Source organism: Drosophila tropicalis, unplaced genomic scaffold (genome assembly GCF_018151085.1).
Source record: "Drosophila tropicalis isolate 14030-0801.00 unplaced genomic scaffold, ASM1815108v1 contig_952, whole genome shotgun sequence".
Lineage (NCBI taxonomy): Eukaryota > Metazoa > Arthropoda > Insecta > Diptera > Drosophilidae > Drosophila > Drosophila tropicalis.
In genome coordinates, this window is record NW_027173453.1 from 379,165 (window position 1) to 392,069 (window position 12,905).

General features: G+C 42.4%; 3 protein-coding genes across 7 annotated transcripts; 2 read left to right on the forward strand and 1 right to left on the reverse strand.

The window, feature by feature from the left end:
* The first annotated feature begins 671 nt into the window (after window positions 1–671).
* On the forward strand, window positions 672–5,826 carry LOC137586201 (uncharacterized protein CG3556). Of its 5 annotated transcripts, none has more exons than XM_068302184.1 (6): window positions 672–797; window positions 1,694–3,071; window positions 3,143–3,338; window positions 3,510–3,587; window positions 3,644–3,726; window positions 3,821–5,826. In XM_068302184.1, exons 2-6 carry the CDS (start codon window positions 1,727–1,729, stop codon window positions 3,880–3,882), a joined length of 1,764 nt encoding a protein of 587 aa, XP_068158285.1. In that variant the 5' UTR covers window positions 672–797; window positions 1,694–1,726; the 3' UTR covers window positions 3,883–5,826. The 5 variants fall into 5 exon arrangements, with proteins under 5 accessions (XP_068158285.1, XP_068158284.1, XP_068158283.1 ...); XM_068302183.1 differs by having other exon boundaries at window positions 1,715–3,071; XM_068302182.1 differs by having other exon boundaries at window positions 675–901; window positions 1,715–3,071.
* A 333-nt stretch (window positions 5,827–6,159) lies between these two features.
* rb (adaptor related protein complex 3 subunit ruby) lies at window positions 6,160–11,155 on the reverse strand. Its single transcript, XM_068302177.1, is given in 3 exon segments — window positions 6,160–8,649; window positions 8,652–9,367; window positions 9,432–11,155. Coding segments are annotated over 3 exon segments (3,438 nt in total). The 5' UTR covers window positions 10,900–11,155; the 3' UTR covers window positions 6,160–7,395.
* Window positions 11,156–11,279: 124 nt separating this feature from the next.
* On the forward strand, window positions 11,280–12,529 carry MCTS1 (malignant T-cell-amplified sequence 1 homolog). Its single transcript, XM_068302178.1, has 4 exons — window positions 11,280–11,404; window positions 11,466–11,618; window positions 11,686–11,988; window positions 12,066–12,529. Exons 1-4 carry the CDS (start codon window positions 11,394–11,396, stop codon window positions 12,145–12,147), a joined length of 549 nt encoding a protein of 182 aa, XP_068158279.1. The 5' UTR covers window positions 11,280–11,393; the 3' UTR covers window positions 12,148–12,529.
* The last annotated feature ends 376 nt before the right edge of the window (window positions 12,530–12,905 follow it).

Here is a 12,905-nt window from a genome sequence, read left to right on the forward strand (position 1 = left end):
TTCCATACCCTTGCAGAGGGTGTTACAAAATTGATCAGATTGATGTTTGTAACGCAGAGAATGAGATGTTTCCGACCCTATAAAGTATCAGAATATAGATAATATCATATAGACACGTCCGTCTGTCCGTCCGCCAATTTACAAGCTAATGCTATTTAGGCTTTTTTTATCCTGGTTGGGATTAAGTATAAAAATAATCCGAATCGTACGTAAAATCGGTAACGGAGTGGAGAAGGAGGAGTTTGCTCGAGATCAGCACACACATACAGGCGCAACGGTATGCATGATCCCATGTTAAGGTGGGGAAGGGCGGGCCAAAGACTGCAAGGCATTTTCACTTCGGCATGGTAAAGGACTCCTTATGCAGCTTGGAGTCCGTTGGATTTGCTAGTCTATATTGCTATATGGCTAATTCGGCTCTGAATTTGTGCTTTTCCCACTTAACTATAGGAGTTCTGCGAAAGTCCTTTTGTTTCATGATTTCAAATTTAGATATTTTCCCTGTTGAAGGGAGCTTTAAAGCTCGTGTGTATCTGAAGGACTTTAAAGGATATTTTGCCATCTGTTGTATTTGCGACAGCAAATGAGCAATTTCAGCTAGATGGTGCCAATGGGCAATGGTGATGCCACATGGTGGGCATATCCTTTACCCTCGTCCAAAAAGGTGGCAACGTCAATTGGCAGAGTCACGTTTTCCTGCTGGCGATTTGTCGTCTCCAAGAAATTACAACAAAGCAAGCAGAAATCCAACTCAATAAATATAATTAGTATCCTGGTGCTGAAGGACTAAAAATCAAGTACGAATCATCGACCATAAACTGATCCACATACATAATCAAGTTACTACTACTAACTTTCAACGACAGCTGGGCAGATAAGAGAAAGGAACAGAAAGAGAGAGGTAGGGAGAACGAGAGAGAGAGCAAAAGCGAGAGAGAGTGTGAAAAAATAGGATAAAAAACAGCCTGTGCCACCGACAACAACAAGCAACAAAAAACAAAAAAGTGCACAAAACAAAGTGATTAATTAACTGACTATGTGGCACATCGAAGGATTATTTTGAGCCTTTAACTTGATTTTACTTCAAACTCAATTGCAAGTTGATAAGAGTCATAGTTCTTGTTGTTGTCGTTGTTGTTATTATTGCTACTGCTGTCCTTGTCCGAGTTTTGCATTGTTGTTATTGAATTATTATGTAAGCATCCTTAATTAAGTTTTATTGTTAAAGGCAAAATGGAAAAAGGTCTCCTCCCTTCGCCCATATCATAAAAAGGAAGAAAAAAACGAAAAGCAAATACATAGACCAAGTGAGAGGAAGAGAGAGAGATAGAGAGAGAGAGAGAGCGAAATAGAGGTAACCCCACCCAATTGCTTTCTTCTTTGTATCCTTCTGCCTACCCCACCAACAACCACTTTGCCTAGGTAGTGCCAACGTGTGTGTGTGTGTGTGTGTGCGCGTCTGTGTGTCTCTGTATGGGTTTTATTGTTGTTGTGGTTTTTAGGTATTCCATTTTGATGACTAATTGACAGTGACAGGCATGTAAGGCACAAGGAGGTGGGTGGTGAAGGGAGGGTTGACATATCGATCGCAGGACATTGTAACTATCGGCAAATCTAGTTCAAGGCTCAAAGCTTATCATGGCGATGGCAGCTTATCAGCTGATCAGCTGATAAAAACAAAAGTTGTTTTCAGACTTTTCTCTCTTTTTCGTAGACATTCTTGAAGATGTTGTCGCTGCCCCCGATGCCGCCGTTGATGGTTTTGCTTTTCATGTTGGGTCTGAACTTGCCGCAGGTCCTGACGCTCACAGAGAATGCGACATTGGCGCCAGCCTCGCCTGTGGCTCCGTTGGCCGTCACGATCAGTCCAAGCACCATATCGTCGCCGCTGACCACGGACTCAGTGAATATCACAACGAGCGATGGCAGCTTGGAACAAAATCCAAGCAGTACCAGCAGCAGCACCAGCGGGAGCAGTAACAGCACAAGCAGCAGTAGCAGTGGCAATAGTTCGATTTCCCTGCCCATTGGCGGGGTGACAAGCACAGCCACTTCTGCCAATTTGGAACAGTTGGAGATGGCCCCATCCGTTCCGGCAGTACACACATCAGTGGGCAATGGCAGCGTTGAGTCGCTGGTGCCGCCGCCACCACCTCATGAGATAATTGGTTCGGCCAGCCCAACAAAAGTGGAGCAAGAGGCGATCTTGCGGGCTCTTGATTGGCTGAAGGAGAAACGTGCCTCCGACTACGGCTGGGGCAATGACACGCATGTGGTTATACTGGCCAAGGAGTTGTCCGGCGGTCGGGATCCGAACGATAGTGCCGATGCCCATATGCAGGTTATCCAGGAACTGGAGGATACGCTATCGGTCAAGGAAATGGAAATCGAGATACTTTCCATGCTCGATCGTCATCATACTCTCCCAAAACCCCTCAACCTGGACAAACTGGCCCGCTATGTCTTGGCCTTGGGTTCGTTGTGCAAGGATCCCAAGCATTTTCATGGACACGATCTGGTGGCCACACTGCAACACCACGAGCCAGTGCAGGACATTGAGTTTGCCCTTACAACGCTCTCGGCCTGCAGCTCGGCGGCCCACGTACGCAAGCGTCAAATCCGCCGTCTGCTCGATATTGCCAGCGGAGTGACAGATCAGAGTGTAGATGCCATCGCCATGGTCATTTTGGCACTGCGTTGCATTGTCACCGATCATCGTCATCGCCATCTGCAGCACTTTGTGCGCCGTCCAGCCAGAGGACTGGCCAGCCTGCAGGATCAACGCGGCAGCTTTGGCTCCCTGCGTAGCACGGCATTAGCCATGCAGGCTCTTCAGGACTTGGAATACGACCCTGCCGGACATTGGAATCGCACAGCAGCCTCTCGGTACATACTTAGTCGGCAGCGTGCCGATGGCGGTTGGAGTGAAGAGCCCCTGCAAGATGGCCAGGAGCCTGATATTGGTGTGGGTCTGACGGCCGACATTGTTCTGGCTCTGGGCTGGAAGGGCCTTGGTGCTGTGCGTGCTCTGCAATGCGACCACGTGATTCGGGAGAGCAGTGACCCAACGGGTGAGTGACCAAATCGAAAGTCCTAATTCCTCCGAAACTCATTCCTGCTCCAATTGGTATTCAATCTTTAGAGAATGGCGAACCCAAACTGGCTGTGCCGTTTGGCCTGAGCTCATCGGCTGAGGAATCGGACGCCAAGAACATATCCTACACATACACCTTGTGGGTCGGATCCAATGTCACTGAGGACATCTCTCTGTCACTTGTATCGCCCAAGAACACGAGTTTCTTCAAGGCCATGACACAAGCAGCCGAAATGGATCCCAGGTGAGTAGATACTTAGCGGAAACGGGATCAAGTTTCGATTTTCCATGTCTCTAAAGCATTTGCAATGCGTGTGCAAAGTCGAATTTCAATTTCCACCCAAATGTAATAACTGCCTAAAAGTATGCCACAAAAATTTTAACTTGCAACCTCACCTGCTTTCCCCATATTCAGATTCATTTTTGAGGCTCGTGAGTGGCCAAATGGTCACTATGTACACACACTCTACGGCAAAAAAGAGGAGCCACAAAGGTAAGTGGTATGAACAACATATTTTTAAATGTATTTATGAATTTGTTTTGGAATAGGTACCATTATTGGCTGCTCTATCGGTTGCCTGAATTACCCGATGCCAACAACACGCCCGGAAATCAACTTATTGCGCCAGTTGGTAAGTTGAAAAGGATATTCTTTCTTGTCATTTCATTGAGAAAGGATGCCATAAGAGATTTGAGCCCTCTCTCATTTCATCAATATACTTCTAGGTGTCGATGAGCTGATGGTCGAAGATGGTGAACATTATCTCTACTGGTATAAGAAACTCTAAGCACATGGCAGCGTAACCTAATACGGGCCTTAGTTAAAAGAAACAACAAAAACCAAACAAAACAAAAGAAAGGAAACACAAAACACATACACTAAAGTAAACCCACTAAGCAAAATGCTATCGCTAGGGCCACCTACTAGCTACTAACTAAGACAAAAACAAAAACAAAAAAACCAGCATGCATACATATACTATATAAATATACATATATACATACATGCTATATATGTGTGCTATACTTATATAAATGTGTGTGTATATACCGTGAAAAATAATCAAAAAGCAAAGGAGAAGAAACAAAAGTACATGAAAACACCGACACACACACACACACACACACACACACATAAATTGCACGCAATAGCGCAAAGGACGATATAACCGAAAATCGGAATATAGGAATGATAGAACTATAAAATTTAAAAGAAGCATCGAACATCAAATCGAATCCGGGGGCATTTCAAGATGAGATTTCGAGCTCTCAAAGAGCCAGAAATTTTCACAATGGAAATTTGTGTTTTCTTTTTTGTTTTTCCTTTTGGGTTGTTATGTTAAATTAGGTTCGATTTTTGAAAAGACGTAAAAGCAAACTCCGTCCGTTTTTCGGCCCGTTCTACTTACATACGTGAAAGGATAAACAACAGCAAAAACAAAAGAGTCAAAAATTTCGAATGCAGAAGGAGTAATAAGCTGCTAAATCAAGAAATGCTTTATATGTTACTGTACCATAAATAACTAAGTATGTGGGAAAACCTAAGAATAATAATAACAACAAAAAACAAAACAAATATGAATTAAGAGAATTGATAATTGAATTGAAATGATAAAGAAGGGAGAGCGTTCAGTCCAAGCAAAGTGAAGCTAACTAACGGGAGAGCATGTTATACCAAACACCGTACGTAACAATAAGTGATTGAAAATCATCCTTAGACATACATACATTAAACGAAAAACCAAAAACCAAAAAAACAAAGAAATATATATACATACAGAAAATCGATATATACATATGTACATGCATATTATATATACATATATACAGCAACTAGTTTTATATGAAGTTAAAAACAAAACAAAAAAACCAAAAACCAAAAAAAAGGGGGATAAACCAAATCGAAGGCCGTGGCGTATTATACATGATGCATTAATCGATAAAAACAAAAAAAAAAAAGTGACACAAAACTGTATGCCTACTTACATATACACTCAATACATACATACATACATTCATACCTAAGTACGGCTAATACTACTCTTACTACTATTACTACTACTATTCACTACTCACACTACTCATTACGGCACTATCCACTATTCTATTATCCATTCACACAGCTCATAACGATCCCCAACTTAACTAACTGCTAACTGTACTATCTAGCTAATCATCATACTTACACAAGATCGCCTGATCGAGTCACGCTCCGTTCACTCCACTCCACTCCACTCACTTTCATCCTTTGCACTTTCATTTTCATATTCATTTGTTATGCTTAACTTAATGTAAACCTAACCTTACCTAACCTAACCACTTACCACTTACTTAGAATGAAACAAGAACAACCACAACAACAAAAACAACAAGAAAAAACCTAGCGATCTACCAAATACTAAAATGGTCTATGTGATAAGCATACCAAAAATTGAGCTTTTTAATTGTGCAAAAACTATGATAAATTAGAACCGACAAGGATACACCACCCACACGGAGACACACACACACACACACACACTGACAAATTTATGTATGTGCCCTTCTCTACTCTCTTGTCTTTTGTTCGGGAAATTGCAAAAAACAGTTTAAAAATTTAGCTGAAAATTATATTTAAACTTTACATTTTTTTTCTCTCTGTTTTGTGAGTGAAGAAGTAAGCAAACGAGGAACAAACAAAAAAAAAAAACCAAAAACAAAAGCGTGAATAAACATCAAACTAATGCAAATACATAAAACTAGTATTCAACTAAATTCTGTTAATCACAAACTTGTCAAAGTAAGTATTTCCAGTTGGATTGATTTAAATATCCTTGAAGAAGAACAGAGATCATTATACATAGATTTTAAAACTTATACAATTTGATTTTTATTTGTTTAGCATTAGCATTGGCTCGCATAATTTTAGTTAGTTCTCTTAAAAAGAGCACAATAAATATAATTAAATTGCATTTTACGTTTAACAATAATTGCGCAAAAACATTTAGTTCTGTGTGTTTATTTAATTATCTTTGTTATCTTCTTATTTTGAGTTCGAGTCTGTTGAAAACATTTAAATAGTCGTATTGGTTTATAAGTATAACATTTATTAGCTTAATTCGGTTGGCTGGACAAAATACATCGAAAATTGTTAGAATTGTTGATTTATTTAGAGCTTGTCACAGGTTTCAGTTAATGCGATTAAGAAGAGAGCTATGCTCTCTCCCATAGCTTTATACTTATGTGTAAGTATGTGTATTAACAAAAGCAGTAAAATCAAACAAGCAAGGATAAGCATTTTGTATATATAAAGGACAAAGTTTGTTTCCTGTTTGCTAAAAAGCCATTTTCGATGAACCGAAACTATTAACTAAACAATCCTGCAGATGAATACAAAATAAAAGATCTGACAATCTGATTCTTTCAATTTGAGAATTTAGACATTCAATGGATATATATATGGAATAACGATTATCATTTACATGACAAATGCAGACTTTACATTAACTAGATCATTATTTTCCTGTATTTGGATAAAACCTTTTCCAAATATAACTAAGTGATTTACATTTGTTTATTAACTTTCAGTTGCTTTTGGTTTTATATTAATTAGGTAATTTTAACTTGGTTAAAGATTATTTTTCTGCAAGAATATTTAGGCATTAACATATATGTATGTATGTATGTATGTATGTGTGTAGTAGTAGTAGTGTATGTATGTATAAGTATTTTAAAGTAAACATTTCTGGGTTTATCATTTTTTAACAATGTTTTTGTTTTTTGTGTTTAGAGCCAACTTTATATATACATATGTATGTATGTAGTATGAATATAGATATTTTGCTTATTATTTTGTTGTTTTTGTTTTTTTGTTCATTTCTTGTTTATGTGAAGAAGGCCGCATAGAGCACAAAGGCAACAGATTTACAACATCAAACACTTTACAAATTTACTCACGATTATTACAAATTCTATAGATAAAGTAGACACACACACACACACTCACACAGACACAGAATTGCACTCGCTCACACAAACACACAGGCATACTATATATATAGATATAGAAGCAAAAGTTATTTCTTAAAATGCATTTAAATATTTGTTTAACAAAAGAATTTCCATTTGATTCGATGAGAGATTGGCGTAATTTAAAAGAGAAAGAGTCAGCGAGAGAGACAGAGTGTGTGTGAGAGAGGAAACCATATTACACAGCAATAGATATTGAAACTATATATTATATATATGTATGTTATAAATTGTAAATATGTATGTAAATATGTGTACGTATGTACGTCATCTCGCACCCAATCTCATGCTGCTCACATGGAGAAGCTCAACTGAAGAGCATTACGTAATTCATTGAGCACCATGGAACCGATAACCATCTTCTCGCAATTGACCAACAGGGTGAGGGCCTCATCGGACTGCCATTGGAGAGTGAGCAGGACGAGACTCTTGGAACTTAATGTCTGGCCGGCAAAGCAATGCAACTGCCCTGTGGTAGAGCTGTGCGTATGGGCCACATTGAGGCACTCGAAGATCTTCTGTTTGAGTGAAGTGACATCAATTAAGTCCCGTCTCAGGCCACGCAATTCGCACTGATGCTCATTCATGCCCCTCAGCTTTGCCCGTTCGTCGCGATGGTGGCTCTCGGGTATTTGGATGGCCCGAACCAGCTCGCCCACTGGTGGCTTCAATTGGACTCGCGAGTTGCCTGCACTGGACACCAGTTCTAGGTCAATGGCATGGGTGGAGTCATTGAAATCAATGCCCAGCACTCCACTGGCCAGTTGCTGCGGCTGCAGTTGGGCAACAGGTGAAAATTCGTTCAGTTGCATCCCGGCTGGCAGTGTCCTTTGGCCCAAGTGGATGTTGGTGATCTCGTTGGGACCACAGTTCTGGAATTGTAGCTCAATGGAACACATGCTGGAAGAGTAGAGGTGTGGGGCGCGGGTGAAGCGATAGGCCAGCTGGAGACCATGCCCGCTGACTTTATTGAGGAGCTGCTTGTGCTTGAATTCAATGTACGATGGTCCCACTAGTTCAAGTCCACCAGTCGCTTGACCGGCCTGGGTTTGGGCCACTAGGGGAGTGCCTGGCGTAAGGAAGCCTCCTAAGGAGGGTGTCATCACAGGGCCAATGGGCGGAATATCGTCTAGATCAAGTAAAAGATCGAGGTTGCTTTTAGCTGTTGGTGTTGGCTTGGCGGCCACCGGTTTCTCCGTTTGTTTCTTTGCTTCTTGCTGCTGTTCCTCTGGCTCATCGCTGCTGCTGCTGCTACTGCTGCCACTATATTCAGATGACTCCTCGCTATCGGATGTTCCAGATTCGTTTCCATCTCTGGATTGATTGTTGACTGCAACTGCCTTTTCGACGACGTCATTGTCGTTAATCAGTTTTGGCGTTGATTCTTTAGGTTTCGGCTTCTGTCTCGCAACCTCAACAGGATTGTCCTCATTGCTGCTCTCGTCAGTGCTGTTCGAATCGGAGCTGGTGCTGGAACTGCTACTGCTAGACTCGGAGTAGGCCGACGATTTGTCGTCCTCGTCGTCGGACAGGAAATTTCTCTCCTTTTACGCTGCTCCTTAGAACTGGAGTTCTCGCCACTACCAGCACCTGTCGCACCTGCTCCAGTACCACTGCCCTTCAGAGGACTCTCGCTGTTGATGGACAGCTTCTCCTGCATGAAGCCTGGTATATTTCTGACAGTCGGATCCGGGGCTACAGCTGGGAATGTGGGCAATTCTTTGTAGCCAGTTGCCGGCATGTTCAGATAATGCGAGAGGGAGCCCAATTGAAAGTTGTTGCTATCCCTGTATTTGCTTTCCGGCAACGGAGCCGGCTTGGTGGCCAGAAACACCTGCCGGGCATGCTGACTCAACATCGTCTGTCCGCCGCCGTTTGATGGAAAGATGAACTGACGCAAGAATCGCGCCCGATCCCTGACATCGTAGTTACAGTCATATCGGGCCAAGGTAAACACATATTGGCAAAGCAGCGAAGTCTGCTGAGGATTGGTCAAATAGAGTTTAACGCCAAGATTTAGCACCTGCAGCTTAACCACATCCTGCTCGTCCACAAACGATTTGGCCATCTTCCGAAGGACATCTGGTGCTATTAGCGGCACTTTTTCATTGTATTCACCAATTAGCCAAATGATGGCCGCCCGAGCAGCTGGCACATTGATGAAATCAATCAGCTTGGCCATTTGCGTAATAATCTCGTAGTGCTCGGCTGCCTTGGTCTGGAATAGCTTTTTAATAACCACAACACTTTCGGCCACCACATGCTCTGCAATGGAGGAAAAAGTATCGTAATGAAAACAGTGTTCAGTCGCCACACAACTCATACATACCATCATGATTGGATAGAAGATGGACAAGACCACTAAGACAGGTCTCGGTGACCTCTTTGATGCTTGCCGCGCACCGCCCAATTGCCTGAATGGTGGCAGCTACAAAGGAACGATCATTGCTGGAAATGTAGGTCTGGAATTCACGCAGGATTAGCGAGATACTTGAGGCCGAGGCCAAATTGGTTAGTATGTTCAGTTTGAGAAGCTTCAGATGCGTCGGATCACTGGTCCGTACAAAGAAAGACTTTAGATGGGGCTCAAAAATGGTTTTGCGCTTGGTTGACATCGAGGCAATGCAATTGAGGACAACACTCTGGACTTCTTTGTGGGAGCGCAGCAGCCGAATCAAGGCCTTGGCTATCAGTTGCACCTCGTGCCGAGGAGCCACATGGTGATACAGTTGGGCAACGGCCATTACGACGCTGGCATTGCGGGATTGGAGAAGCGGCTTCGTCTGCCGCAGCAAGAGGCGATGATCCACATCGATGTGATAGCTAGTCGATGGGGAATTGGATGTAACGCCATTGTTTTGCACCGACTCATGCGATTTTTCATCATCTTCATCCTTCTCATGGTCTTGCTGGTCATCGGCCTCGTCGGGTGACGACTCATCATAGAAACGCTCGTGATTGGCTCCTCCCTGAGAGCCCGCATCCGCAGCCATATCGGCATCCTCGTCACCATTGGGATTTACGAACTGAGTGCGAGCATAGCGTGTTAACATATTTATGATAATCACTTGACCCCATTCATCTACATCCACCAGCAGATTGCACAGTTTGCGATAGTTTTTATGGATGAGATCCACTCGTTCGGGGCACACCTCATCGAAGGCCATCACCGCGGAGCCCACCACCAATGTGGTTCTATCAGACAGAAGCTTTTCAATGACCATAACAAGTTCATCTTTTTGCTCGGCATCCAACGAATACAACTTTGGTATCGCATGGGCAGCCGTTTTGCGTACATACGCACTTAGATCCGCCGAACTGTCCCGAATGGCCAACATCACAATGGGCACAATCATATTAACCCGTATGGAAGACAGCACTCTCAGCGCCGAGGCGCGAATCAGCTGGTTTGGATCTTTCAGGGCTCGCTGGAATGTTGATATCGATAGCAGGGCCAAATCCTGCTGTTCCTCTGCATAACGCACCAAATACACATAGACCAGCTTTTTGACCTCAATGTTCTTCGAAACAACATTCTTGACAACAGCTGGAAAGAGGTCACTAGCATCTCGGCCTCGGGCTATCATACCAATTATTCGCTTCATGGCCTCCAGTTTGAGCCCATCCTTGTTGCTATCAAGCATCTGCTTGAGGTCATCATGCTTGCGCCCATCACTTTGGAAGAATGCCGCTCCGCTGGCAGGATCCGAGCCGAACTCAACATCGAGGCCCATTTGGGGGCGATCCCCATATGCGGCCACCATTGAGAATGGATTACTGGCAGCGTTCTGTTGCATCTCGCTCGCTCGCCCACTCGCTCTCTTACCGTATGTATATATATCTATCTCTCTGTTTCTCGCTCTCTTTGTGTTACTATTGGGAGAAAGTGTCGTGGTAGCGAACTTCTTATATGTTTTTAGTTCGGTGAAACCACTATGTTTAGCTACGGCTTAGTTTCTCTGTCTAATGCTTAGCTGGCACTTGTGTAAGTTAGAATTTAAGCTTAGTATGAGAATTTGTTAGTGCAAAAAATCTGGCTAAAAAACTAAATGGCGTTGCCACACCCATCGGGTTTTAGTGTTGCAAAACGCTGGTAATGACGTTGCCAGAATACATAAATACTGGGTGCCGAAACAAATAGTGGCGCCAAATACTGACCGACGAAAAAATAGTGACAATAAATACTGGGAGCCGGATAAAATCGATGCTGTTATCGACCGTATTGTCAGCTCTATTTTCTACCTCTGACCAGCACTAGCAAGGAAGCACGGAAGCAAATTCTCTAGGCAAAATGTTCAAGAAGTATGTAGGCAAAATGTAAGAGTAATGCTAAATCAAACCAACTTATATTTCTGGCCACCAGATTCGAGGAGAAAGACAGTATCTCATCGATACAGCAGCTCAAATCGTCCGTACAAAAAGGCATACGTGCAAAACTTCTTGATGCCTATCCCAAGCTGGAGACACACATTGATCTGATACTGCCAAAAAAGGATTCGTATCGCATTGCCAAGTGGTAAGTGTGCTGTCATCAAAATGGTATGCACGCTCATCACGGTTTTCTTCTTGTCTTCTATTGCCAGCCATGACCACATTGAGCTGCTGCTGAACGGAGCCGGCGAGCAGGTTTTCTTCCGGCATCGCGACGGCCCTTGGATGCCCACACTGCGTCTGTTGCACAAATTCCCCTATTTTGTGACCATGCAGCAGGTGGACAAGGGTGCCATTCGCTTTGTGCTGAGTGGGGCCAATGTCATGTGCCCAGGTTTGACATCGCCGGGTGCCTGTATGACGCCGTCCGAGAAAAATACAGTGGTGGCCATTATGGCCGAAGGCAAGCAGCATGCTCTGGCCATTGGTCTGCTTACCCTCTCCACAGATGATATGTAAGTGGCGTTTAGCAGTTTCCACCACCGACAATTATTCAACTAATTAAATCACTTTTCATTTCATATCGTTGCAGTCTGAAAGTAAATAAGGGCATTGGCATTGAGACTTATCATTTTCTCAACGATGGCCTATGGAAATCGAAACCTGTCAAGTAGACAGATCTCTTTAGTCTGCAGAACCTCGCTTTCTCTTAGTCTTCTTCACAATTTAGTAATGAGAGCAAAGAATGGATTTTCTATACGCAAAAGTCCCAAATTTGCGAATTTATCTAAACTTAAATAATATTCCCGATTTCCTCGTTTTTTTATTTATACTTTTTTTATTTTAATTGTCAGTTTCACTATTTTAAAGTAATCGAAATATAAACAATGGCATTTAAAATCAACTCCTGCGCACTTGTCAATGCACGAGAGAAACCACCTGTGGAGAGATTCAGTTAAACTAAACCTTCCAAAAGAGCGTTTTCCCAAAACCAAGCTGTGTGTGTTTATACTTAGCTTAAGAACTGGTGATAAATAAATTCGTTGTGGAATTCTATCTATTGCATTTGCATATCTTTGACAAATTGATTATAAACAGAGTTGCTGAACTGGCATAGAAATTGAGGCATCAATATCCGTGGAATCCGTGCTGAAACAAATTCAAAATGTATGCACAATATAAGAACTGTTATACTGCTTTTGTTTCAATATTAAAAAAGTTAAAGGGTTTCATTTGAGCCCGTGTGAATCTACCATTGAGGACAGTTCGTTTATAAAGGATACGATTTCAAAGTCCATACATAGTATATGCATAAACTACGAAGATTATACATGTTTTTCTCTTCATATGTTGTTTTGAACTTGGGGGAAACGAAAAATTCAAGTCAATGATAGTAACAACTTCAAATTGTATGTATGTATATAGAAACTGA